This window comes from Natator depressus, chromosome 1 (assembly GCF_965152275.1).
Source record: "Natator depressus isolate rNatDep1 chromosome 1, rNatDep2.hap1, whole genome shotgun sequence".
In the NCBI taxonomy this organism is placed as follows: Eukaryota; Metazoa; Chordata; order Testudines; family Cheloniidae; genus Natator; species Natator depressus.
Window position 1 is genome coordinate 133,671,970 of NC_134234.1, and position 26,313 is coordinate 133,698,282.

The 26,313-nt window shown below is 40.3% G+C and overlaps 1 protein-coding gene across 1 annotated transcript in view; it reads left to right on the plus strand.

Moving 5' to 3' along the window:
- EGFL6 (EGF like domain multiple 6) overlaps positions 1-26,313 on the plus strand; it is a 69,228-nt gene that overhangs the window by 36,909 nt on the left and 6,006 nt on the right. The window contains exons 6-10 of the mRNA XM_074945910.1: positions 168-302; positions 2,166-2,288; positions 12,026-12,343; positions 23,830-23,910; positions 25,351-25,437. Coding sequence (XP_074802011.1) covers positions 168-302; positions 2,166-2,288; positions 12,026-12,343; positions 23,830-23,910; positions 25,351-25,437 — 744 coding nt within the window. The remainder of the gene's footprint in view (positions 1-167; positions 303-2,165; positions 2,289-12,025; positions 12,344-23,829; positions 23,911-25,350; positions 25,438-26,313) is intronic.

A 26,313-nucleotide genomic window follows, 5' to 3' on the forward strand; every position in this document is an offset into this window, starting at 1 on the left:
CAAATATAAAAGTCACAGGACATGTTTTATAACATGGACATTTTGAAATGTGTGGTTCCAGTGACAGCTGTGACCAAAGCACACCTTGCAGGTGACAACTAGCACTGCATTTGCTTCCTCCTTTTCCTTCTGCTTGATCTTACCAGTTTCCATTTTCCTTGCCCTAGATATTGACGAGTGCTCCACTGGCAAAGCTATTTGCTCTTATAACCGCAGATGTGTCAACACATTTGGAAGCTACTATTGCAAGTGTCAGATTGGTTATGAACTGAAATATGTCAGTGGCCATTATGACTGTGTAGGTAAGATTTAGGCACTAGGTTGGTTTGTCTCTTCCCTTTCCTCAATGTATATATTTCATGTTATTGCATGGTGGTCAGTGGATTTTGCTTTAAGCATGAATATTGGCTTCTGCTTGAGAGTGCAGCTCAGAACCAGATGTAAAATATCATTTAGAGTCCTCCTTGGGATATTGACTAATCTCTGCAGCCTGGTGACTGAAAAACTATATATAGCAATGAAAATTTACAATGGCAACTGCAATTTATATTGCCTTATCTTGCCAAGACCTCTCTAGGAAATTTCACAAAAGAAGTACAATTATTTGTAATAAATCTGCAACAAGGGAACAATGGATTACAAGGGAGTGCTCATTTTTGATTTAAGAATGCTAATTGAAAGCTCACTTGTTTGGATTAAAACCAATTGGGTAAATTCATTTTTCGGCTCTGATCGGCATAGTGAGGTGTAGCTTCCTATGCTTTCATTAAGTTGTAACACAGTGGAAAGAGATGTTTGTTTGTTTGTTTGTACAGCTCAGATAAGAAAAAATAACTGGCTAGAAAAAGCAGGTTTTAATTACTTTGAAGAACTGTGTTACATCTCTGATCTTTCAGATGCAGAGACAAATACAGATGAAAATACTCTGTCATTTTAACATATACAGATGCAAAAACAAATGTCAAACCTCTCTAGTCCCTTGTTGCAGTCCATTAACTAGAGGCCTCACATATTGCATAAGAAGAGCAAATTTGTAGTTGATGTGGCAGGCACTGAAAAATGTTGCTCTAATGATACAGTACATAAGGGCCTTAGAGAATTGGAATTACACTGAGCACATACAAAAGAGAACTAATGTTTGTCTTGTTTTTGAGAGTTTTTTTTTTTAAGGCAGATTTAGGAGAGTGGAGTCTTGGTTTCCTGTTGTACTCAAATCCCAGGAGCCTTAAAACTGAAAACCATAGCCTTCGCCCTGCCCCCCATATATGTATGTGCATAGACAAAATGGTGAGACCAGGCCTAAGGCTTGCAGGTCTGAATCTTATTGACAAATACATCAGCCTTTTGATGCAGAGTTCTCTGTTACTTGTGTGTCCATGCTGACCCATGCTTTGCATCTGTACCTTTGACCTGCTGGGTGTGAATCATGGGTGGGTAACATATGAATAGGTGCAAAACTTTACCTTTGTAAGAACTTAGCTCCCTCATGTGGGAGAAACCAGAAAAGCTCTTGTGCCATTCAGTAGCAAAATCAAATGGAACAAAACAATTAAATCAGTTACTGCCACTGTTTAAAATGTTCTGATGTCAATTTAACATAATGGTTTACTGAATATATCAGTTATATTTCCAGCAGCATCCTGTACGTGCCTGGCACTTCTCAAACAAATACAAGAACCCCCTGCCCTGTGTATCTTACAATCTACAGGCACAGTTCTGCCAGTTCTTACTGGCAATGGATTGTTCTTGGAGTGAGGTGCTATTCCATGCAAGGAGGGCAGAACTAGGGCCTAAATGACTGCATTTCATCATAGTCATGCTTACTTTCATGGGCCCTTTGTATTTTGTTGGGAGAGCAACATTTACAATCTCAGGGCCCGATCCTGCTCTCACTGAAGTCATAAGCAAAACCTCCATTAACTTCACTGGGAGCAGGATCAGGCCCTAAAATTATTGTACTACAAGTCATGCTCAGACACACAGGCCAAAAGTTTTGGTCTTGAGAAAGAAGCAAGAGTCCATACCCAGAGCGGATTCTTCTGTTAGCAGTGGTCTCAGGTTCTAATGCTGGTGCTTAAACTGTCTGAAAACAGATGACTGCCACAGGCAGATTGTTATGAAACTATGATTTGAATGAAATTTTCACTGAATTATCCCTTTTCTAGATATAAACGAATGTGCTGCAAGTACACACAAGTGTAACATCCATGCAGAGTGCCTCAATACTCAGGGATCCTTCAAGTGCAAATGTAAACAGGGCTACAGAGGTAGTGGATTTGAATGTTCTGGTAAGTAACTGCTGATCCCCAGAGATGCATTGCTTTTACTTTTCTTAGGTAACTATGGGATGATTATCAGAACCCAGTCCTGCATTCCTTAGCCAGACAAAACTCCCACTGAAGTCACACACATATTACAAAAGTAAACTCTTATTGCATATGTAATAAAAGTATTATTTTGGCCAAATAACGTTCTGTTACACCGGTGGGATCCCACTGGTGTAATGGTGAGCAGAATATGGTCTTATCTATCTTCTCTCCCTAAAGAAATCTGCTGCAGTTTTTCCTCAAAGGCTTGGCCTCTTGAACTATTCAGACCTTTCTAGAAGAGTTGCAAACAAGCTCAGGTAAAATTGGTGTGGAGGGAACAGGGCTTGCTTTTCGTGCTAAAATGTTTTTGTTTATAGTTTTGTCTTATGTCTTCTCTGTCCACAGAGATGTGTATGCCAACTCCTAAATGAAAATGACCCTCCAAAAAAGGAAAATTAAACATAAAGACAAGAGCAGCCTATTTAAGTGCACCTTTTTATTTTCTGGGGAAAGTTTCTCCGACAACTTAATTCGATAAATCTTCCTCAGGGGAGATCTGAAAATGTTTCCATTCATCAGAGGAAAAATGTTGTGAAAATATTCTCATAAACTCTTATCTACTTTGTATGTCACAGTAGCCTTTTCCATGGGTCCTGCTCCATTAATCCTTTTAAACTTTAGGTGATTGGGTATAGACCTCCCTCAGCTGGACCTCTCCAAGTCCCTTCTAGCCCTGCATTTCTATGATTCTATGTAATTCTGTCATTTATTTGTATCACACTAGCACCGTCAAAATGTGCTGTGACGTTATGTTCTATACAGGTTCTTATTCCCGTTACTGTGGTATCTCAAACCTTGCAGTGATACCTTAAAAAGCATGACTAGCATCTATCATGTTCTAGATGCTGTACATAGTGACTATTAATGCAAAATCCTTTTTTGTATCAATACTGAATCTGTTAGGCTCAATTCAGACCCAACATGAGTGAGGTCAATAAGGACAATACTATTTCGGGGCTGAATTTGGCCCATTGTCTATTAATTTCTTAATTCTAGTGCAAAGGTATATGGCCGTGGAGAACAGTTTTCAAGTTCAGTGAACACTATATACTAACTACACCTTCCAAGTTGCAAAGGACAAGAATGTAGTCAACATCGAAAGGGTGTTAAGATTACAGCGTTAATATTATCCCTGCTTTGTCACCACTCTTTGACATACCTTTCCATCAGGTAATTCTGGGGCTGACTTGCATGACAGTTAGAGGTTCAGAAATTTGGACCACATCAAACTGATTTACCCAAGATCAAGCAAAAATATCTAATTTTGGTCAGATTTTGTACATAGTTTGATTTAAGAGCATGACTCTGACATGCCAAAAGAGTGAGTGTGAGTGTGTGTATGTGTGAGTGAGAGAGAGAGAAAGAGAGAGAGACTGTATACTGCCAGAACTTGTAGCAAAATATACTAAACTCTACTTTGGGTTGACAGTTTTACAAGTTTGTCCTTTAGGACAAATTATGATGTTGCAACATCTTCTAAGTGTAACATCAAAACGCAGTGCAAATACAGTGAAAACCTAGCTTGCTCAAAACTGGGACAATCCTGTGAAACGCAAGACGCAAGATGTGGGAGTTTTCCATACACTTTTAATGGTCCCTAGTACCTATCATGGTAGCACTGGGCACCTTTATAGTACTTTGAATACAAGATAAAAGTGAAATTGACCGAAACCTGAAAATTTAGATGTGGAAGTTTAGTCTCTCATGGGAGTTGTAGTTCAGGTACCTCATGCCCACAGTCTCCTCTATGGGCAGGGCTCCCCAGCCATACTGCATCACCCTTGATGAACCCTAGTGGTTCAGCAAGAGGGGACACTGGTGCATCATGGGAGACATAGTTTGCTTTACAATACATTCTAACTGAAACAAAACGTTTATATTTGGGTCCACAAACAAAACAAAACAAAAATTGATGCAGAAATGTCAAAATGTTTCATTTTGATTGAAAATTTCTGTATCAAAGGTTTTCAATTTTTCTAGGAAAAGATGAAATCTTTCATCAGGGGAACCCTATTTTCTGACCAAATCTATGCATGAGTTATTTTTACTTAAACAGAAATATTTCAAAGATAAATATGCATCACCCTGTTATATTTTACAAGTTACCTGAATGAGAACAAAGGAAGAATTTTTGAGCGTATGCGATGGTTATTACACACTCTACAGGGGCTAGTCTGATAGAATCATCAGTATTAGAGACTGAAAAATCCTGTTAGACCATCTACTCCGTCTCTCTGACAGTCTGGGACTGTTCACTACAATACAGTATTCTAGTATTCTGTATTCTAGTCCTAACTTGTTAAAGTTTGTTAATTATCCAGAAGAGGAAAAAAAGTAGCACATTATTAAAATTTGCAGATGATAGTGAATTAGGAGGTATGAACTCCAGAGAGAACAGAGAAATAATACAGATAAATAGAGAAATTAGAAACATGGACAGAAACGAATAAAATGAGAGTTCAATTGGGAAAATGTATGCAAGTCTGGTAGAGAAAATAATCTAAAACATACTCAGTGGGAGGGCAAACCTGGACAGCATTGGTGCTAAAAGAGACGTGTGTAGCAGCCGAAAGCAAAATAGACATACAGACTTCTACTGAGCAGCTAAGTGCTCCCAATTCAAAAGGCAATGGGAGTGAAATCCTGGACTTTTTGAAATCAATGGGTACTTTCACCCTGGTAATTTAGGGTAGTTGGTATCTTGCATGATTAGTCCTAAAACTATACCATATTTGGGAGAGGCATCACTAGGTCTGGATAACAGTTTTCTGCGGGATACTATGAATGATTTTCCGTTGCAATGGCATTAGATTTTATTAATGCATGATAAATCAAAGTGTTATGCTAGAGGTTAGCCATGTAGCTCTCATTGCTTGTAATGAGAATCATGTAGCTAAACCTCTTAACATCACTGAATAGTTACAGAGGTTAATAAATGTAAAATCCAGATGTGGGTTGCTGGTTTTTAATCTATATATAGAACGGAAAATGGCTACTACAGTGAACTGCATACAGAATACTGCATGTATACATGACAAATACTGCATGACAAAGCCATGGCTGGGATGATTTAGATGGGGTTGGTCCTGCTTTGAGTAGGGGGTTGGACTAGATGACCTCCTGAGGTCTCTTCCAATCCTAATCTTCTGTGATTCTATAATACTGTCTGTGGTACTTCAGGTTTACTTTTGCCTCTCAGTTTGTAGATTTGAATGGCATGTTGAAGTGTGTTTCTGAACTGCCTCTGAGAACCTACAAAATCGTAACCCTTTTATCTTTCCCTAAAGCGGTGTTAACCATTCCCACATCTGGCCTTCATCTTATTCCAGTCCACTGCTTTTGTCAGGCCTCTGTTTCTCCTGACTTCTGGTTGTGTATTGACTAAGTACATTTCTTCCATCACACACTTTTGTGTGTGTTTCAGCCTTTTATTTGAGAATAGAATCCCAAGAGTTTTTACATAAGCAATATGGATTCCTGGGAAAACAGGAACTGATTCTTTTAATTCACTCTTTGTATGAAGTTATTAAAGGAGCAAGGAACAGGCAGTGCTAACTTTGAAACTAGAAGTTTCATGCAGCATTCTGTTATGCGCTGGTACTTTATTTGTATTACCCAGCTAGACCTCTGCATTCTTGTCTTGTTCTTTGTTAGATTGCTAAATAGCAGCACATAGACACAACTGTCCTTGTCTCCCCTCTGTCTAGCATATCACATTGTTCAAGGTGATTTTGCTCATCTCAGAACATGAAAAACTCAAGTCTGGCTCTGTTTTCCTACTAACTCACCAATCTCAACAAAGCATAGGCTGACATCACAGGATTTCCAGAAGCTTAAAAAGCAGCTCTAACCCTGTCACTGTAAGACTCTTATAATTCCATTTAAAATGGAGCCCAGGACTTCTACCATCCTTTATTCAATAACTGTGGTCCATTTGCTGTCTCAGGTATTGCCTAAAGCAAGCAGCAAGACTTTCAGCAGACAAGTGTAATCCAGTATTGTGGAAATGCCGCAGTTTCTCTAGTTCTCACTGTCTTTCCCTACCCGAGGTGGTGAGATTTTTAATGGGAATTTATTTATTTTGAAACTTTTTATTAAGGCAAAGTTACAATTTACATACTACATTATTTATTCAGGATCAGGTTAATATTCAAAGAACTTGGCTAAAGCTTCTGGTGTGCTGGCTGGGTGCCCTCTTCCTCTGAATACACAAGAGAGGGTGACCAAATTCCTAAGTACCGATCCTCATTTTTCAGAGTAGCAGCCGTGTTAGTCTGTATTCGCAAAAAGAAAAGGAGGACTTGTGGCACCTTAGAGACTTTGTAGCTCACGAAAGCTTATGCTCAAATAAATTGGTTAGTCTCTAAGGTGCCACAAGTATTCCTTTTCTTTTTATCCTCATTTTGGCACTTCTCTTGTGTGTGATAGCTCTTCCATTACAAGGACAGTCCATATTTTACTGTATCACAATTCCATAGGACGAAGGGTCACATTTTTCCAATAATGTCCAAAACAATCTAGCTGCTATCAATATAAAAAAATTAATTTGCAGTTCTGTTTAAAATGAAGGTTCTTTACTGGAGCATTAAGGGAGCAGGTCAAGGGATCTTTAGAATGCTGGCATTTTGTCATAAAATGAAACTCTCTAGCAACTTCTTTCCCAAACTGCCTAGTTCCTGGACACGACCACAACATGTGCAATATGTACCCCTTTACCCACAACCCCCTCCAAGAAAGCACCTCCCTGGTAGCAAAAATATTATGTATCTTAACTGGAGTCCGATGCTATCAGTAGAGTAATTTATAAATTTTTTTTCTATGTGCTACACACACTGAAGAGACTCATTCATATAGATCAACTTATTTGGCCAAATCCCTTTACCATCTTTTCATCAATGTTGTCAACATCTTTTTTCACTCAAATTTGTATATATCTTAAAAATTAAATGAGCTTGCTCCTGGATCAACTCTTGAAATGTCTTAATGGGAGTTTTGTAAATGATACCAAGTTTCTGTGCATCCTCAGACTATTTTGCAATAATTCCTAAAGAAGAGTGGTAGTCTTTCTATAGGATTTGTAAACCAACCTATGTAATTTTTAAAATTTGAAACAGTAGCATTTTCTACTAAACGCAATCAATTTTTAGAGTTATTACTCTGGAATCTTACTGGTTGCATCCCTATTAAGTTCTATAGGAATTTTCCATAAGTTTAGGAAATTGATATGTGTACACACATGCCTGCTCACTCTTTCACTTTTATACACAGAAGTTAGAAACTTGTTTTATAAACGAACCTCTTAGAAAACCTGGCAGGTGATAATCCTAATGTGCGGTTAGGTGTCAAAGAGGAGCCAATATATAGCATATAGGAGTTGACAGCAATAACTCTTCTCTGTTGGGACCTGTTGGTTCTTATGTACCAATTCCCAGCTGTGGTTACAGGGGCACATGTGAGAGAAAGGAATGTACATCTCCATCTTTTTGTTCTTGCTCTCAGGAACAATGTTCCTCTTTGTATAGCACAGCATACGAAAAGCTGGAGTCTAGCAATTGTTCTATGTTCTTTCCAACTCAACCTGCTTAATTCAGGCATTAGTCACCTAATGTGACTAATTAAGTCCCTTGGTTTCCTAGTCTTGCACAGAATGTGTCTACAGAAAAAACTCACTTTTAGCCCTTAGCCTCCACTGGCATTGTTGCTTGCAGAGCTCTTTTGTTTTAATTCTCTGTGAATTAAAGCTGATGCATTTTCACATGGGCATTATAAACACAAAATGTAAAAGACAGACAGGTAGTAATCTATATACTACCAGATATGAGGTTTATAAAGAATGGCAGGGGAGAAATGGATCAAAGTTGTTGATAAATGCATGAAGGTTTGTGTTCAATAAATATAGGATTATATGCTGAGGGTTTTTCTCAAAAATTCCAGCCTCACAGCCTTAGTCTTAAGCAGTTTGGCCTTTGGCTTTCTCCAGTGCATTCCGCGTTCTCATGGAGGCTCAGGCTGTTCCTTCCTGTGATGTCCATATGTGGAAGTTAGCAAACTCTGATGACAGTGGATTCTACAGAACATGTTGTGGGAGCATAAGATTTTCCAGATGAATATGGGGAAGGACCCCCTCCAGCTGTTGCTGACATCCAGACTTAAGAAGGCTTAAATTTAACACCTTAGGCTACTTTAAGACAGGAATCAGATTTGAAAAAGGATTAGTGATATCTCCAAAAAGCTGCCCCCAGCCCAGCCTCCATTCACCTGTGATTCTAAAATGAGAGTATGCAGTTTTTCATAATATTATTACAAACCAAAAAGGTGTGTGGACTGTGCACCTTTGTCCCCATATTTTTATCATATCTGTATGTTGGTTTCCTTGCCCCTATTTTCTTCTGTAAATAGAAGGAGGGTTGGTTTTCTGGCACCATAAAGGTTTTTAGGTTGAGCTATAAGAATTTTTCATTTCAATAGGAAGACTTCAAAGCAGAAACTGAAAGCAGATGTTCAGGTTTGCTGGGCCGTCAGACTTGACTTGAAAACCTCCATAGGCTCTTTATTAAAAGCCTGGAGTTTTGTGTTACTGATTGTTGAGAGGAAATTTGTTGGGAATGGGGTTTTCCTGTTAATTTTTCTTGCTGTGTTCTGAGTAAAGACTAAGCGAACCATACCGGCTAAATTATACAGTACGTTCTTTATAGCACCATCCTCTAGGGGGAAGGCTTGCTAAGCAGCACATTAAGAAAGTCATGACATGCAGATGTATGGCAAATGAGCCTGGAACTATTATCCAAAGGAAAGAAAAATAACATCTGAGATTTTGATTTATTTATACTGGCACTGGTTTGCTTTATACTTGCAGCTGCAGTCTCATAAAACCTGAATACATCACTAAGTACCTCCCAGAGAAACTGCTTTTGTCCATGTGGGACAAGTCATTGGAAAAAAAAAAGAAAATGTAGCCACTTTTGGTTTAAAGAAAAAGGGACAAATTCAAACTAATAGCAATGTGTTAAACGGGAGCTGATGTGATCTCTGTACCTTTTCCCATACTCTCCAAGTTACACATTTAATTATTTTATTTGTAATAGCTGGGGTTTTTTTCTGCTGCTACTATTTAAAGAAACACACAGAAAAGAGAACCTATCCCAGATTCTAGATATCCTTGCCATCAATTAAAAATGCAATTCAAAAATCATTATAAATCCAAAACAACAGCATACCCCTCCCCAGATATACAACCACTAGGCAGCAGAAAACAAAGGGGGAAAATATCCATTTCTCCCTACCCTTCAAATTCCTAAAAGAAACTTCATCCCCCATCACCCCTCCCCTCAATGTCTTCAAAGACTGTAATAAAGTGCTGCTAACCTACTGAGAGTGTTCTGTGGGCAAGAAAGTCTTCTCCTCTAGAACGCTCTGGAATGCCCAGGTCTCATTAACCTCTAGGGGCAGACCATGAAAGCAGATTCCTCCACCCCAACAGGAGAGATGGGTTTAGAACTCACACCAGCAGAAGCATGTCAATGTGTGTTCCTAACCCAAACAGATTCAGAGTGTGGCCAGAAGTGTGAGTGGAGCATACAGTGACATGGGATAATCCTAGTATTGTCATGGCAGCCATGAAGTCCTGAGCTGATTTAGAAGATTTGTTATCTGTGTGGATTTTAAAACTCCTTGGGCACTGTCTCCCTCAGTGCCTCTGATGCCACAAGTAGGAACTTCCTCAGCTTGTACTGGAACTTCTGCAGCAGCAGTGAGTGATCTGTATCACCAGATCTGTTCCCATCTCTTTCCCGGGACTTGCATATCACACGGAGAAGCACTATCAGGTGTAGTTTTGGGGCAGTGGCTTTCCTATGCTTTTGGTCAGATGTAAACCATTGAGCCACAGCATCTCCTTAATTATTCCCTTGAGTTCATACCCTAGATCTGGTATCAGTTAGCCAAAGTTGGTTCTGTGTTGTCATCCCACCACATCTCTGCCATATGTGTAAAGTCAGCGTTTCATCCATTGTCAAATCATGGATGGCCAGTATTTTATTATCAGCCAAGAAGGGTAGCCTGGTGATTAGAGCTCTAGCCTAGGATTTAGGAGTCTTGGGTTCAATTCCCTGTTCCACTAGGCTTCCTCTGTGATGTTAGAAAAGCCATTTAGTCTTTCTGTGCCTCAGTTCCCTATCTGCCAATGGGGATAATAGCACTGCTTGACCTCACTGGGGTGTTGTGAGGTTAAATACATTAAAGCTTGCGAGGCTCTCAGATGCTACAGTAATAGGGGCATATAAGTATTTTAGATAGAACCAATCTTTCATTTAACAATAACAGAAGATGAGGCCCACCCTCTGATACCTATTCTGAGATATAACATCTAAAGCTTTCCTTAGTAAGGAGAAAGGTGAAAGGTCCTCTGCCCAGTGAACACCTACATAGGAGGGATGTCAGCTAGTCCATCAGAGCCCAATCCCCCATCACCAAGGTTGGAATAAAGGGTATGAACTAGTGTAAGGTGCAGAGAAAAGTAATCCCCAGTATCTGTACAAGGGGAGAAAGACAGCCAAACAAAAGCACTCTGAACAAAATCTCAGCTCTACATAACCAACCCACTCCACCCCCAGACCCAGAGACACACAACTTGCCCCAACCCTGCTCCTCACCTGTGTCATCACTCAAAAAAGAAAAATATATGGCCTTCTCTTCCAACCCACCATGGTGTGATAGCAATCCTGGCTGCTCCTTCCCCTGGAAATGCAGCAGAGGGCTTTTAAGGAAGCTGCCCCCGACTTGTGCAATTCCAACACAGTTTGGGGTTCATGGGGACAGGAGAGAGGAATGTAAAAACAAAAATTAAGAAATGAATTTAAGTTTGGAGGTCAAAACATTGCCAAGGAAAACATTGCATGAAAAATGGGGCTGCTGCTTAAATTTAAAAGCATCCCTTAGGAATTTTACCAGTGATTTTCTTTGTAGTTTTCTGTCTAGGTATAAATGATATTTGGCTTAATTATACTCTACTATGTAGCAGGGATGGACAAAACCACCCTGAATTCAAAGCCCATTCCCTCTTTTTTTCAGGTTTGAAAAAGCTTCGTTAATATTTTCTCTCACACACACATACACACCCATGGTTTTTCATTTCCAGCAGATTCTGTAGTTTTTGTATTCTGGACAATGGCAAAAGTTCCAAAATACCGCAAAAGTTCCAAAATACCACAAAACTGGATGTTCTTGTGGCATTTTGTGGCCAGCTGGCAGCAGAAATATTGGAAATCTCTGGAGACAGAATATTTGTGTAAGACTTCTAGGCGACTCTTGCAAAAGCTAAACTCCTGAACTTCTGGGTGCCCATTTGAATTGAACTTTTCGATGTTCACCCATCACTACTGAGTATTGCTTTTTAAATTGCAGCAGATAAGCCTAGAAAGTTTTCACTGAAATGTAATCAAACAGTAGGGAAAGGTTGTATGTACTATGGGACAAGTTCACTGTTCATGTATGCAGGTTCAGCTCTATATTCCACCTGCATATGACAACAGTGAATTTGGCCATATAGTTTCTTTGAAAATTGCAATGGATCATGTGTTATCTGTTTAAAAGCACTAAGATTTTGGGGTGGTCTAGTTACTCCAAGTGTATCTTTTACATTTCATTGTTGGTTGTAGTTATCCCGGAAAATTTAGTGAAGGAAGTCACAAGAATCCCTGGAGCCATCAAGGACACAATCAAGAAACTTCTTGCACACAAGAGCAGTGTGAAAAAACATGAAGAGATCAAGAATGTGATCCCAGAACCAGCCATTACACCAGCTTCTAAGGTTCACTTGCCATCCTTTGACTACGAAGATGGTGTTTACATTGGAGGGACCTATGATGAAGAGGAGAAAGAGACTGAAGATGCTGTAGAGGAGGAACAGGAGGAAGAACAAGAGGACCTTAAGAACCAGATTGGCCATGAACAAAGCCTTAGAGGAGATGTTTTTAGTAAGTGTTACCATCATTTCTTATTTATGTGAATAAATCTGTACTGATTTTTATGTAAAAGTACATATAAATATTAACAAGATTACAGTCAAATATTATATATATCATACACTTTTACATGCATTTACCGGCAAAGGAGGAAAAGTAAACAGGAACATAGTCTAAAGATTAAAAATTTTGAATCTCCTTTATAGGGTATCAGACAATTAGGTGTTTAAAAACAGATCCATTAGTGGAGACATAAATCAATGGCATTAATAATATGCTTTAGTGACACTAGTTGCACATTGGCATCTACATTCTACAGTGATGGGTGTTCTGAGAACACCTAAGGAAAATAGATAAACTTAAATACAGGGTGTCTTTAAAGTGAGAGAGACAAAGGCTAGGAGTGGAGGAGAGAGAGATAATGAGAAAGTGAGTTCACTTGGAGAAATGCTGTTTTATTGATACATTTCTAGAGCAGGGCTGTTTCACAAAGCTATCTAGTATAATTCCTTTTCAAGATAATCAGTAAGTCCGGAACTTCCAACTGTAACTAAGACCTAGCCCAGCCAAAGCAACAAAGTAACAAAGGAACGCAGCTTAATAGCTTTCCCCCATCCTCTCTGCAAAAGCCCCTGGCAAATTGTGCTGCTTTATTAAGAAGTTAAATTTAAAGTTAGAAAAAGTAAGAAGTTTAAATTTAAGTTAGTTTCCATGATATCCTAGATGGTGAGTAGGCATCATACAGAAAAGAAAAACGGAGTTTTGTAAGGCTTATTCAACAGGAATCGTTGTTCATGTCATATAAATGTTACTAGCTATACATCACAGAGTTTCTCAGATTTTTAATTTGAATGTGGAAATTTATCAGAAGAATACAGGTGAAAACATTGGTAGTGCTTGGATGGGAATTTCTAACATTAGTCGGACATCAGGAAGATGTACATATATTTCCTCAGCAAGCCCTCACAGCATTTCAGTTTAGTTACTTCCTTGGAAAACAAGTGTTTCTCCCTGTTGTTCAACTGAAAATTCATCTTCTTTGTTGAAGAAACTTTTAAATGCACCTTTAAATAATATTTGTAATAATATCTCTAGTTCAGATTCTTCAGGCTGATGGCTAACTAAACAGATATTATAAAAGTCATGCCTTGCTCTTAACTTATCCAGGAAATGTTCTCTCTTCCCAAGCATAGGGACATAATAACTTATCAGTGATCTCCTAAACTGATTAAAATGATACATTTATGTCCCATAGTATTATTTATAAAGACATATTCAGTTTAGCCAGCACCAGAACTGCAAAGAATCAAAGAAACCTTTCTTGTGTCAAAGAAACCCTTTCAGATAAAATCAGTGCTTTTTTTTTAAGGAAAAGGTTATGTTTGCTGCTGCCAGAACAAAAAGTCTTTTATGGCAGTAGCAATAAACCCAAGTACAAATATGTTTATTAACATGGAATACATTTGAGAATACTAGTCTGCTTGCCGAAGGCACTACTCTCCTAAAATTACCTTCTTTCAAGGCTTAGTGATAATTGGAAGATATTTCAGCTCAGTCAGAGGATAAAATCCAAATATTACACAAGATTGTGCAGCAGAGCCAACAGGAAGTCTGAAATCTGGCCTTTGTTCAATGCCTTCCATTCCAGCACATATTAATAATACTAAGCTCTTACAGCATATATCAATTTAGGATCTCAAAATACTTTACAAAGGTGGAGAAACTGAGGCACATAGCGATTAAGTGATTTGTCCCTACTCTCTCTGGATAAACAATAGAACTCCAGGTCTCCTGAGTGGTAGTCTCATGCTCTAATCACTTGAACAGGCTGCCTCACGCATGCTTCCACTAGAAAATTACACCATCAGAACACGACTTTCAGGAGTTGTGTAGACCATAACTTTGCAGTCAGTGTAGAGAGGAATGAGTCATGTTCAACATCCTGTCATTGGGTTCTAGGGAACCCCAAATAGACTCGGACTTTTCTTAAGATTGTGTTCTAATTCGATGCAGCTTTCTAGTGAACACAAGCCTAGAGTGGGACTAGCATAGCCTCATATTACACTGCTTCCTTTGCACCTTTGAGGAAATGACCCACATTCATGCTGTATTCAATTGAGCAGGGATAGATTAGGAAGGATTTTTGAAGGTTGACCGACCAAAATATATCAGTGGGGTGTTTTATCGCAAGGGAGTGATTTGCCAAGGATCTGATTTCTTCAGGAGCAAAACCCTTTCCTTCCAATCACACAGGAATGAAGAAGAAATATCAGTATTCAAGTATTTTTGGGAGGGCAATGCTGCTGGGTGATATCACTGGTCGTCACTGTAGAGCTGAATAGATTTTATATGTATAAATTTTAGGCTATGGTGATGTGGGGTTTTTTGATTCACAAAGCCCTGGGGAAAGGTGCAATGGAGTAGAAGAAACTCATTCAGATCAAGTCTCCTAGCCCTTTTGACTCTGCAGTGCACATCTTGATGAATGTGAATGAAAAACTTTTCCATGATTTGCACAAGCTTCAGGAATAGCTCAACCACATATGCAGGCCTGTTCCATGGCCTAAATGGAAGGCCATGGAGGATCTAGGGGGGAATAAACCTCTAACTAGTGTGGTTGAAATTAGGGTAACATAGTTATTCAATTTTAGCGAGATATCACAGATTAGGAATGCTTGTCAGCAAAGCTGTTTAGGAAACAGAATGAAGGATCAGAATGAAATTCAGTCCCTGAATCGATAGAGCTAACATTTAGTACTGCGAGATATACAGTACATACATAAACACATCCAGATGCCTGGCTTTGAAGTTCGAATAACAGGTTGTTAAATAAGATAATATAGTATACATTCCAGCTGAGGGGCAATATCCCTTAGTAATTTTTGGCCTTTTCCTATCGGCTACATATTTTTAGAAAGAAGTTTATTGAGTATGAATTCCTTCAAGAAAGATATCTACATAAGATGCTGTTGAGAACAGGCTAACTACAGTAATGATCATGGGTGTCTAAAATAAGATATCTTTCAGAGAAGGTAAGAATAACATATTATTTCATCCACCTGATTAGTTTAGGTATCTAGTATAATTTCTTGAAGTATGTTATTCCTTCTGTTTTTAAAAAAGTTGCTGAATTTTTATAACAAACGGTTGAGTAATGATTTACGTAATTATAACCGAATCCTAGAAATTAGAAATGGAAATGAACTATTAGATCATCTGGGAATGTAGTGTTTCCTAGTGGACAGAGCACTGAACTGGGGCTCAGCAGACCTGGGTTCTGTTCCAGACTATGCCACTTGGACTCAGTTATTTGAAGGTATTTAGGCATTGCTACACTCAGGGTTGCAATGCCTAAGATTTAGGAGCCTAAATATCATTTTCAAAAGGGATTTTGGCTCCTAAGTGCCATCATCTATTTGTGTCTCAGTTTCTTCATCTGCAAAATGAGGCTAATAATACTGACCTCATTTGTAAAGCTCTTTGTGATCAACTGATGAAAAGCATTATATAAGTGTTATATATTAATTAATGTATTATTAATAATTTTTATCCTTCTCCCATCACCAGACTTTTCATATCATGCCAGCAGCTGCATATTTGGTACTTTTTTTTTAAAGTGCCCATTAATTTTATTTTACACACCATGCTCAAGATTCAGAATAGTAACTGGATGAATTTGTTCTACTCACTTTTCACATTTCTGTATTGTTTTTGAGTGCACGACATTCACTTAATTGAACCTGGCAGGCGATGCAGCCGGGTGCACCCCAGCACAGAGTTCCGTTCACTTGAATGCACAGCTTCTCTAGACTCTGCACAGGTGCTGGGCTCTGTCCACATACACCTTACGGCACAATCAGGGCTTGTGTTTGTACAGTGTGCCATTTCAGTTCTAGCCTAATTGGCTGGAATTTTCCATTAATAATAATGTAGAACCTGTGAGAGAAGACGATTGTATTCAATATTGTGAAGAAAAAAAAGGAAACCGAAACCTTCTTAACTTTTGGTGCAAGCAAGTCAAGGGATCCTGTCATTTTCACAGTACGTTAGGCCATTTCATGGTTGTGTTTTAAACACACAATTTGGTTACCAGTACCCTTTGGCCCAACAAAAATCACAACCTTTCCTATTTCTTAATGGCCCATCTTCTGGCTGCTTGTCCTCCTCTTCCTCCTGCTCAGTTTTGTGACTGGCACCTAAATCCCCTTGTAAATCTAGCCTGAGAAATCAAAATGTTTCTTGTTTCAACACTTCCAACTGGGGGGTGGGGGGTGGGGGTTCATTTCAGCAAAAATAATTTGCTAAAATCAACACAAATCTACATATTTTCAGGGGGGGAAAAAGTTTCAGCTGGAAATTTTCACCCAGCTCTACATGGGCATATGTAAGCACTGCTCTTCTTTTGAAGTGGAGTTTAATTAGCTCCAGTACCTTGGCACCACAGAACATGTTCTTAACTTCCTCCTGTTTTGCCATATATGTTTAAGGAATAGGATACATATCTGCTTTAAATATGCAATTTCCTTGCTTCTATTGTTTTCTCTCAAAGCCTTAATGTTCTTTTCAGGCACTATCAAGATCTTTTGAAGTTGCATGTTACCTCATGGTTTGTATCAGATTGTTATCTGCCTGGCTTATTGGACAGACACTTCACCTAGTATCATTTAATTTGATAAAAATGTGCTGCCAAGGACTGATTCATAAGAAAAAAAATGTAATTGACATGTGTTTTCCTAACAAATTCTAATTCTAGTTCTAATGCATTCTAATGCAAACACAAGGAAACATTTTCTTTTGCTCATGTTTGGTTGTATATTTCTGGTCATAATTTGTTCTCGTGTTTGTTCTTGGTTTAACTCCCCGTGTGTATTTAACATAAGTGATTCCTCCATCTACCGTACAAAATACACAGTCAAAGCCACAGTATATTTGATCTCAGTGTGAAACCACTAACAGAATAGGCTGCAGTCAAAACTAAAAATGATATTCTGTTTAAATAAAAGATCAAATTGAAAAATTCTGCATATATATATTTTCAAAAATCATATATTATGCATCAAATATAGGATTATTGAGCCTGATTCACTACTACATTACTCCAGCTTTTCACCAGTGTCATTCCACTGACAAACCCATTGTGATGGAATGTCATTTGCTGAGATTGCTTGGTGTTCCTGTGCCATTAACTGGTACATAGATTATTCAGGGTTTTTTTCTGCATCCCTTGAAGACAGAATTCCATTTAATTTGGGAATGCCAGCAAGTAATTTCCTAATTTCCTCAAATAAACAATCAAAAATCTTACAGAGTAAGGTTAAATTTTTCAATAGTTCCTAAGGGACTTGGGAACATAAGTCTTAGTGAAAGTTAATGGGACTTAGGAGCCTAAGCGTTCAAGTCACAAAAGAATTTAGGCACCTAACTGTCTCTTCAGGTGTTTAAAGCTCAGAATCAGGATTCACAAAAGCCCTACTCCACTGCCCCCAAACCCTGTAGGCAGATCTGTCCCTTGGGTACAGCAAATCGGGGCGGCCCATGCTTTGGGGGGCCCCACGCTTCAATAAAATCATGAGGAGGCAGGCAGGGAGGTAAGGTGGCAGGCAGGAGGAGGGTGAGGAAGCAGGCAGGCGGATGGCGAGGAGGAGAGCAGTGGGCAGGGGGTGGCTGAGGAGGCGAGCGGCAGCCACCGGCAGCCTCCCTACCAGAACCTCCCCCTAGCGCCTCCTGCCCACCGATGTTTTGTGGTGTCAAGAGGCATTGGGGGGAGGGGAGAGGAGATAGGGCGCAGCATGCTCGGAGGAGGGGGTGGAACTGGGTGGGGAAGAGGCGGGGTGGGATGGGAAGAAGCAGGGCGGGCGTGAGGCCTTGGGGGAAGGGCTGGAGTGGGGCGGGGCCTGGGCAGAGCCAGAGGGGAGCACCCCCCGGGAGATTAGAAACTCGACGCCTATGTCCTGGGCCCCACACCCCCCTAAGGACGGCCCTGCCTGTGATATGATTTTGCAGTGACTATGTTTCTGCCCATGTGCCACAATATGCACAATATAGACCTGCTCTGGGGATGAATCAGTAGAGAGGCTGTTGTCTGAAGGGTCCCTGCTTCATTTGTTGAAGATGTTGGAAGGTGTGTAGCGACTGAGGAAGAGAAAGGATGGACTGATAGATAAGGGAGCTGAATGCTGCCCAGGAGAATTGAATTCTATCCCTGCCTCTGCTTCAGAGTTCCTATGTGATGCTAGGCAAATCACTTAAAACAAACTTTTAACAGATGGTCACTGATTGATTGTCTGTCCCTCATTTTCTGGGACCTGAAACCCTTCAGAGCAGGATTTGGATACTGTGCTGTAGATACAGCATGGGCCACACATTAAACAACGAGGGGAAAACAGAATTTTGAATAGCAGCCTGTTAAAGGAGCACTGTCCATCCTGTACACTGAATAAGGTATAGAGAGTGGTGCCATTAACTGGTGCTGAATCTCATGTTCTACATTAACTGTATCAGTTTATGGAACAGAGTGTGTGTTTAAAACACAACCATGAAATGGCCTAACGTACTGTGAAAATGACAGGATCCCTTGACTTGCTTGCACCAAAAGTTAAGAAGGTTTCGGTTTCCTTATTTTTCTTCACAATATTGAATACAATCGTCTTCTCTCACAGGTTCTACATTATTATATTCTGAATCACAAGTGAAACATCTCAGCTAAACAGGTTGTTTGCTGCTAGTTTTATTCTTCTTTGATAATTGGCCCATTACGAGTGCAAATACGCCCAGAGCCCCCTCAGACACCCAAACTTCCTTCCAGAGCCTGCACCCCTCACTCCCTCCTGTACTCCAACCCCTTGCCCCAGGCTCAGCCTGGAGCCCCCTCCCACACTCCGAACCCCTTGGCCCCACCCCCCAGCCCAGAGCCCGCACTACCTTCCACACCCCAACTTCCTGCCCCAGCACGGTGAAAGTAAGTGAGGGTAGAGAAGAGTGAGCGACAGAGAGAGGAGGGATGGAGTGAGTGGAGGCAGGGCCTCGGAGAAGGGGCAGAGTAGGGGCATGGCCTTGGGGAAGAGGCGGGGCAAGGGTGTTTGGGTTTGTGTGGTTAGACAGTTGGCAACCCTAGAAGGAGTATAGAATCATAGAATATCAGGGTTGGAAAGGGACCTCAGGAGGCCATCTAGTCCAACCCTCTGCTCAAAGCAGGACCAATCCCCAATTTTTGCCCCAGATCCCTAAATGGCCCCCTCAAGGATTGAACTCACAATCCTGGGTTTAGCAGGCCAATGCTCAAACCACTGAGCTATCCCTCCCCGCAATTCCTTTTTTGTATATTGCTTTTACATAGTGATATAATATGTATGCAGTTCTTCAAGGTTTTCTAGAGTTTCTCACACATTTTCTGGGTGACTTTGTAGATTTAGGCAGCTGAACTTAATTTTATTATTTTATTTTTGCAAGGCTTTTTACTGTTTAAAATGCTTCATAGAGAAAACAGCAAGAAAAATAGTGCCAATGACTGAATTGGATGCATCCGATGAAGTGAGCTGTAGCTCACGAAAGCTTATGCTCAAATAAATTGGTTAGTCTCTAAGGTGCCACAAGTCCTCCTTTTCTTTTTGGTCCATGATGGGGCTCCTAGGTGTTATGATATGACTACTAATAATAATAATAATAATAATAATAATAAAAGAAACTACATTCCTTACAGCTTCCTTAAAAAAATGGCAATGTTTCTGTTCTGCCATGCAGTTGTTCTTCCAGGATGGCTGCCTCATTAAGAGGTCATTGTGATACCATACATGAGATATAAGAAATATAATCATATTTAAGTGTATGCGCAGAGGCAGGTGGAAACTAAAACTTGAAGGATAGCCTCTGCATTTCTGGAGGAAAAATAGAGAACTACCTTCAAACTATAAACCAAACCATATTTTTAAAACAAAATGACACGTCTGTGAGTACAAAATGTACTACAAATAAGTTTATGTACAGTAGTTGCTTATGCAAAGAGGTGAAACCAAGTGCAGGTGAAGGAAAACTTCTCTTTGTTTTGGATAAGTGCCTTTTGCTCTGTAATGACTCACTTGTCCGTACTGTTCTACTGTTTCTGGATAGCATCCTATCTAGCGAACTATCTCTTTTTGTCTATTTATTTTTTTTATTTTTACTTTTGGCTTTTTCATGCTGTAGCTTGGTCCAACCTATGCTTTTCCAGTTGGGGTCCTGAAAATTCCCCACTGCTTTTGTCGTCGTTAGATCATTGACCATTAAGTGTCTAGCCAAGCTGCCTCTAAGGTTTGTGCCAAGGCCCTGCTGCAATAGGAATGACGGATGTACTCAAAGTGAGCTAGCACAGTCATCAGCTCTCTAGAGGGCCACCCTGTCACCTCCACTGACACAGCTATTCAGAAATCCACTGCCTCAAGAAATGGCTTACAACATGGCTCTCAAACCTACTTCTTTTGCGCTATAATATGCAACACTAAGCACTGAACCCCAGCACTCAACTAAGCACTGAACCCCAGCATTTTCTTCAGATGGACTTTTGATATTTGCTTGACCACATACAGTATTCCTAAATTCCCTTGGTGGCACTTTGTACAGGCCTTTTTATAATGGCAGAATGTTTCATCTCCCTTTTTGGCTGCACTGTTTTCTCACTATCTGAAACAGTGGCTAAAAAAGTGTTTTCCGTGAATGCGGTTTTCCTGAGTTGTTCCAATGTTGCATTATGTCATTCCTACTATTTTTGATCAAATACAATTCTCCAGCTAGCCTAAGTCTTGGTGCTGCTGATTGTTGGTTCCATTGTGCAGAAATCACAATTCTCCTTAACTCCAAGTCCTGCATGTACTAATACTGTCATCTGTGAAATGCCATGGTGTCCTGTTAGAACAGAACTCAAGATTGGTGCTGTATTTAAAAAAATGTCATGGATGATAACAACATTGAACACCTAACCTGAGGTCTGCAAAGACTCTAAAAAGCAATGGCTATGCTGGGCACTTCAGAAAGAATGTGCCTTTCTTTGGGTATATGCAGAACATGACAGTTTCTCTTCTGGTTCCAGAGGTAGCTACCTACCCTGACTGGGTAGAGGATAAATTATCCTGACATAACTGTAGCCGTGTAAGTCAGCAGAAGTTTTGTATTTGTATAAAAGTTTTGCAAGCAGCTTTTTGTCCTTCTCCTTTTTACATGCTCTGATATGTCTGAAGGTCACAAACTTTTTTGTAATTCCCTGAAGGCACCTGATAGTTGGAGAATAAGAGCCTGAGTGTAACACTTGACATTGAAAACAAAAAATAGACTCAGACACAAAGTTTGCCTCCTTGTTATACTGTATTTACAAGACAGTTCTTCACCTGGGACATTTGCAGCACACTTTGCATACACTTGCATGCATGTCTCCAAAGTGAACGCGTATTGTAATTCAATAAACAAATTATTCTGGTACCTCCTGTCTTTAGTAAAATCACTTCGCTCTTCCCAGAACTGGTCATACTGAAGTTGCTTTTTCAGTTTGGCAAGCATTCTTAGAATCTCAGCTCCTTTTGCTAATGGTGAGCCCAGATATGTGGAATGACAGTAAAATGTTTTTGCAGGCCTTACACCTAGTCTCTATGTACTTGTTCCTAAGTAAAGAAACAGAAATATATATATAATATAAAGTCTTAGCCTGAGGTAAGATCATTATCCAAGTGATTTAAGCAATGGGAGGCTGCAAGTACAACAAGAGAAGACAAGCTCTTAGCAATCCATCAGAGTTCACATAGCATTTCAAAGGTCTCTTTTCTCTGCTCAGTTCAGCACCTCTATAACTGCCTTTAGGGCCTATTTGTATATATATATATATATATGTGTGTGTGTGTGTGTGTGTGTGTGTGTGTGTGTGTGTTTTCTGATGGGTGCACAGGATTGTGGGATTGGTTCTTTTAGTAACAGCTGTCACAAACCTCAAACAGACTTAGGTACAGGAAAGAAAGATTCAGAAGATGGTTAAGGCTCTAGGGGCTCCATTCATTTAAGCAGATGGTTTATCTTGATTTCAGTGGGACTCAAGCACATGCTTAAGTGTTTTGCTGAAACAGGCTCTAGATTAGTAGTACATATTTGGATCAAACTTAGATCTAAACTATATGTCATGTTCATGCATGGGAAAGAAATCGTTTTTAAAACATTGCAGTGTAGGTGAACAATATAATCCTGAGGCACAGATAAGCGATTTTATAATTTCTGTACCTCCTGTTATCTGGCAGTGTGAAGGAAACCTGAAATTCTCCTCACATGTGTTCTGTGGATGACTAGTGGACTCCTGCCTAGAGAACTGTCCAGCCAACACTGTTAATAAGCAATAATTCAAGGGTTTTTTCCCCTTAAAGTGGTACATTCAAACGCTTAATGTCATCATATATGCATTATTATAGCCTCCATCACTGGAAGCTGAATTCTCTATCATGCCATTTGTGAGTAGTTGTACTGTTTCTATGTAGAGACCTCCATGCCACCTGTCTTCTACAATAGCACTGCTCCTCTTCTACTAATCACTTAAAATAGTGCAAAACAATGGCAGACTGTATCTCAAATGGTCAAAAATACTTACGTCAGGCTGATAATCAGTTGAAAACAATCTCAGTTTTCCAGTGCCCCAGAGAAGTGTAGATCATGCAAGTTGAAGGGAGTTTGGCTCCATCTCTTGGGCTGATGCTGAGGAAAGCACTGTGACTTGTTGTTTGAGCACCCCCTTTTGGACAGTGTATGGAACAACATTGATATGGATAACAGAACACATCGCCTATCTCCAGTGCTGCTGTAAACCTGCTCATTGATTCCAGACATCACAAAGAAGACAAGGAGAAGGCAGGGGTATGGCCCTCCTTTCCCTCTGCACTAGCCAGCGGAGCTGGTCAGGTTTGGAGGGGAGCACACAGGTGGTGCCTCTGTAGATACAATGCCTCCTAGAGTTCCTACTTTGGCAGTGCACTTGCCACTGACCCTAATGCAGGGTTGCGCATTCAAAGCACAACTGAACCTATACTGTTTTATGGCTTTTGTGAAATTTTTAACATCTTGAGTTTTCTATGGCTACTGTTTTCAGTTTGCTGCCAAATCATGGTGTCATTGACTTTGCTGTATCCCACAGCTTATGTGCTTTAATCACGGGGCTAAACGTTGCGGCAAGAGGGGTCTGATCATTACGTCAAAAAAACAGCATGTTCATGGATACTTGACTCTGTTGCTCTTTCGGCTCCAGGGTAAAATATGAGGTGCTGGTAGTTGGCAGTTTAAGCGCAGTTCATTTGACAGCTTGGTCAACATTAAAAGTTTGGGGTTTTTTAAAGTTCAAAGTTGGTTTCTAACTCGTGGCTAGGTGAGTGGGTTTGGTAGTGTTGCTGGTAAACATATTACATCATGAAACCTATATGATGGCAACTGATATGCTGAAACAGTTTAATTCTCTGCTCCCTGTAAATTATTTGGCACTGACAAGTTTTTTTTTGTATTAGTTCCTAAAGTTAAAGAAGCAGCTGCCTTTGGTCCTGTCCTGGCACAGAGAAAAGTTCCAGTATCAAAACCAGAGCAGGAAGGTAAATTATTATTCTTTGCTACAGTATTGATTTTCCTGTGCAGTGTGTGTTTTCGTGGCACCCTTTTTTCCCCTTCCTCTCCTATTTCACGCCAAGCTTGTGGCTGCAGAGAATACCAGTAGTTGCTGGGAATTATAATGCATGGCACTGCGACTTTGCACTAGGCAGAACATAGAAAAAGATGAGAGGGACCGAGGATCAACAGGACCCACTCTGTACGTGTAGTAAACTGATCATGTGTGCTTTGACCACCTGATTTTCACCTGTTCAGCACTCCTGGGGAAGGTGAAACCAATTAGCAATTACAAACATGATTTGGGGCACCCTGGGAATGTCAGGAAGTTGAAGATATTTAAGGGCCTGATGCTGAGAGGTGTGGAGAAAGCCCAAACCCATGTGGTGGGCTAGAGGGAGTTCAGGGGGGTTACTACATACTCAGCGCTGCCACAGGCCTTGCAGTGTAGCTGGAGGAAAGGTCTCCTGTGGAGCTATTGAGCACTTAATGTAGTTACTTAGGCTGGGCAGTGGGATGAGAATTTAGGGCTAGTTGAAGTTGGAGTGACTTTCAAGGGCAGGATTTGAGTGAAAAATGACCCAGTGACATTTAACCAAATCTTAAAAATAACAAACAACATTTCAGCCCAAAGTGGCACTTACAGTAATGATAGGCACCAGAGATAATGCCTTCTGAATCCTCTCTCTTAGCCCCACAATAAAGTACATTAAAAGAACTGGAATGGTTTGGTTTAAAACCACAAAAGCTAGGAAACTGAAGAATGGCTGATACACCATTCTGAATCTCACCCATTGTGCTTGTTTACTGCATTGTACAGTGCAGTATTTATTTCATTTCTTCTAATTTGTACAAATTACAAATACAGAATTAGAGAGTCTACGTTGTGCACCAAACAATATGGTCTTTTTAGTATGCCCTAAAAGTTAACGCTATTTCAAACCAAGTGTTGTGTGAGGAGTGAGTTACAAAATCGAGGGCCCCTCACAGAGGATGTCATGGCTCTCTTTTAAATGGAAGGAGCTGATCAAAACTGCAGCAATATCATATAACGAGAGGGGCAGTTTCTCAAAATGGCAGGTCCCAGGTCGTTCAAGGCTTTCCAGCTCAAAACCAACACTTTAAACTGCACCAGGAAACCAGCAGGCTGCCAGTGAACAAAAACCAGCATGAAATCATATGCAGGTGGGAGACTCTTGCAGTAACCAATCACCACAGATGATATTAAGAGCTAAGGTAGGAATTGCTGTATTGATTCTAAATGCTATACTTTTGTGGGGTTTAATCTAGGTCAGTGCTATTGGAATGCAGATTTTGGATACTTCTTGTTATTAACTATTCAAACATAACTTCATAACAGAGTCACATCATAATACAGGGTAGTGCCTTTTTTCTCTTTTTTCTAAATTTTTTTTCAAATTTTTCAGTTGATTGCACCTTTAGTCATGGGATTTGTAACTGGAAACAAGATACTGACGATGACTTTGACTGGAATCCTGCTGATCGAGATAATGGTATTTAAGATATATACTGTTGCTAAGACTTAATTTGATAGTTTCTACACAAGCACCAACTTTCAGCTTTCCCTGGGGGTGCTCCACCCCCTGCTCTGCCCCAAGGCCCCACCCCCATTCTGCCTCTTCCCCCAAGGTCCCACCTTTGCTCTGCCTCTTCCTGCTCCCACTGCACCCTTCCCCTGAGGCCCCGTCCTGCCTCTTTCTGGCCCCACTTCCTCCCCTGAGCACGCCCTGCTCCTGTGCCTCCCGTTCACTGCCAAAGAGCTGACTGGCGACGAGCAGGAGGCACTGGGGGGGAAGGGGAGGAGCTGCTCGGTGGGGTCTGCCAAACAGCTGATCGGCAGGTGGCTGGTAGGTGCTGAGAACTAACTATTTTTTTCCCATTGGTGCTCCAGCCCCAGAGCACCCATGGAGTTGACACCTATGAGTTTCTATTCCAAAAATAAGAAACTGGCTGTAATCTGGTGTTAGGATTCCAATCAGTGTCTTAGGTTTGGTGAGGGGAAAACTCAACAACAAAAAAAGGGAGAAAAAAGAGGGGTTTTTGGATGCGGGGAGGAGTTGTTTTAATCTATTTTGGGGCAATGAATACTCCACAACCTAGTTCAACACAACTGAATTTAAGTAAAGTAGTAAGAGACACAAGGTCTAAGACAATGTGTACAGTATTAGAGATGTCAGCTGAGACTTTCCACAGACAGCTAGGGAATTTAACCACACATCTCCCCTTAATTTCAAGTTTATAGTCATGTATGTTGAAGACAAGTAACTGTGGTAACAGTTCATAATTGCCAAACACTACAAGTTAAGTTAGCCAGGAGTAAGGGTATTCCACTCCTGACAGAGAGATGATGGTAGCGTACTATTCAAAAC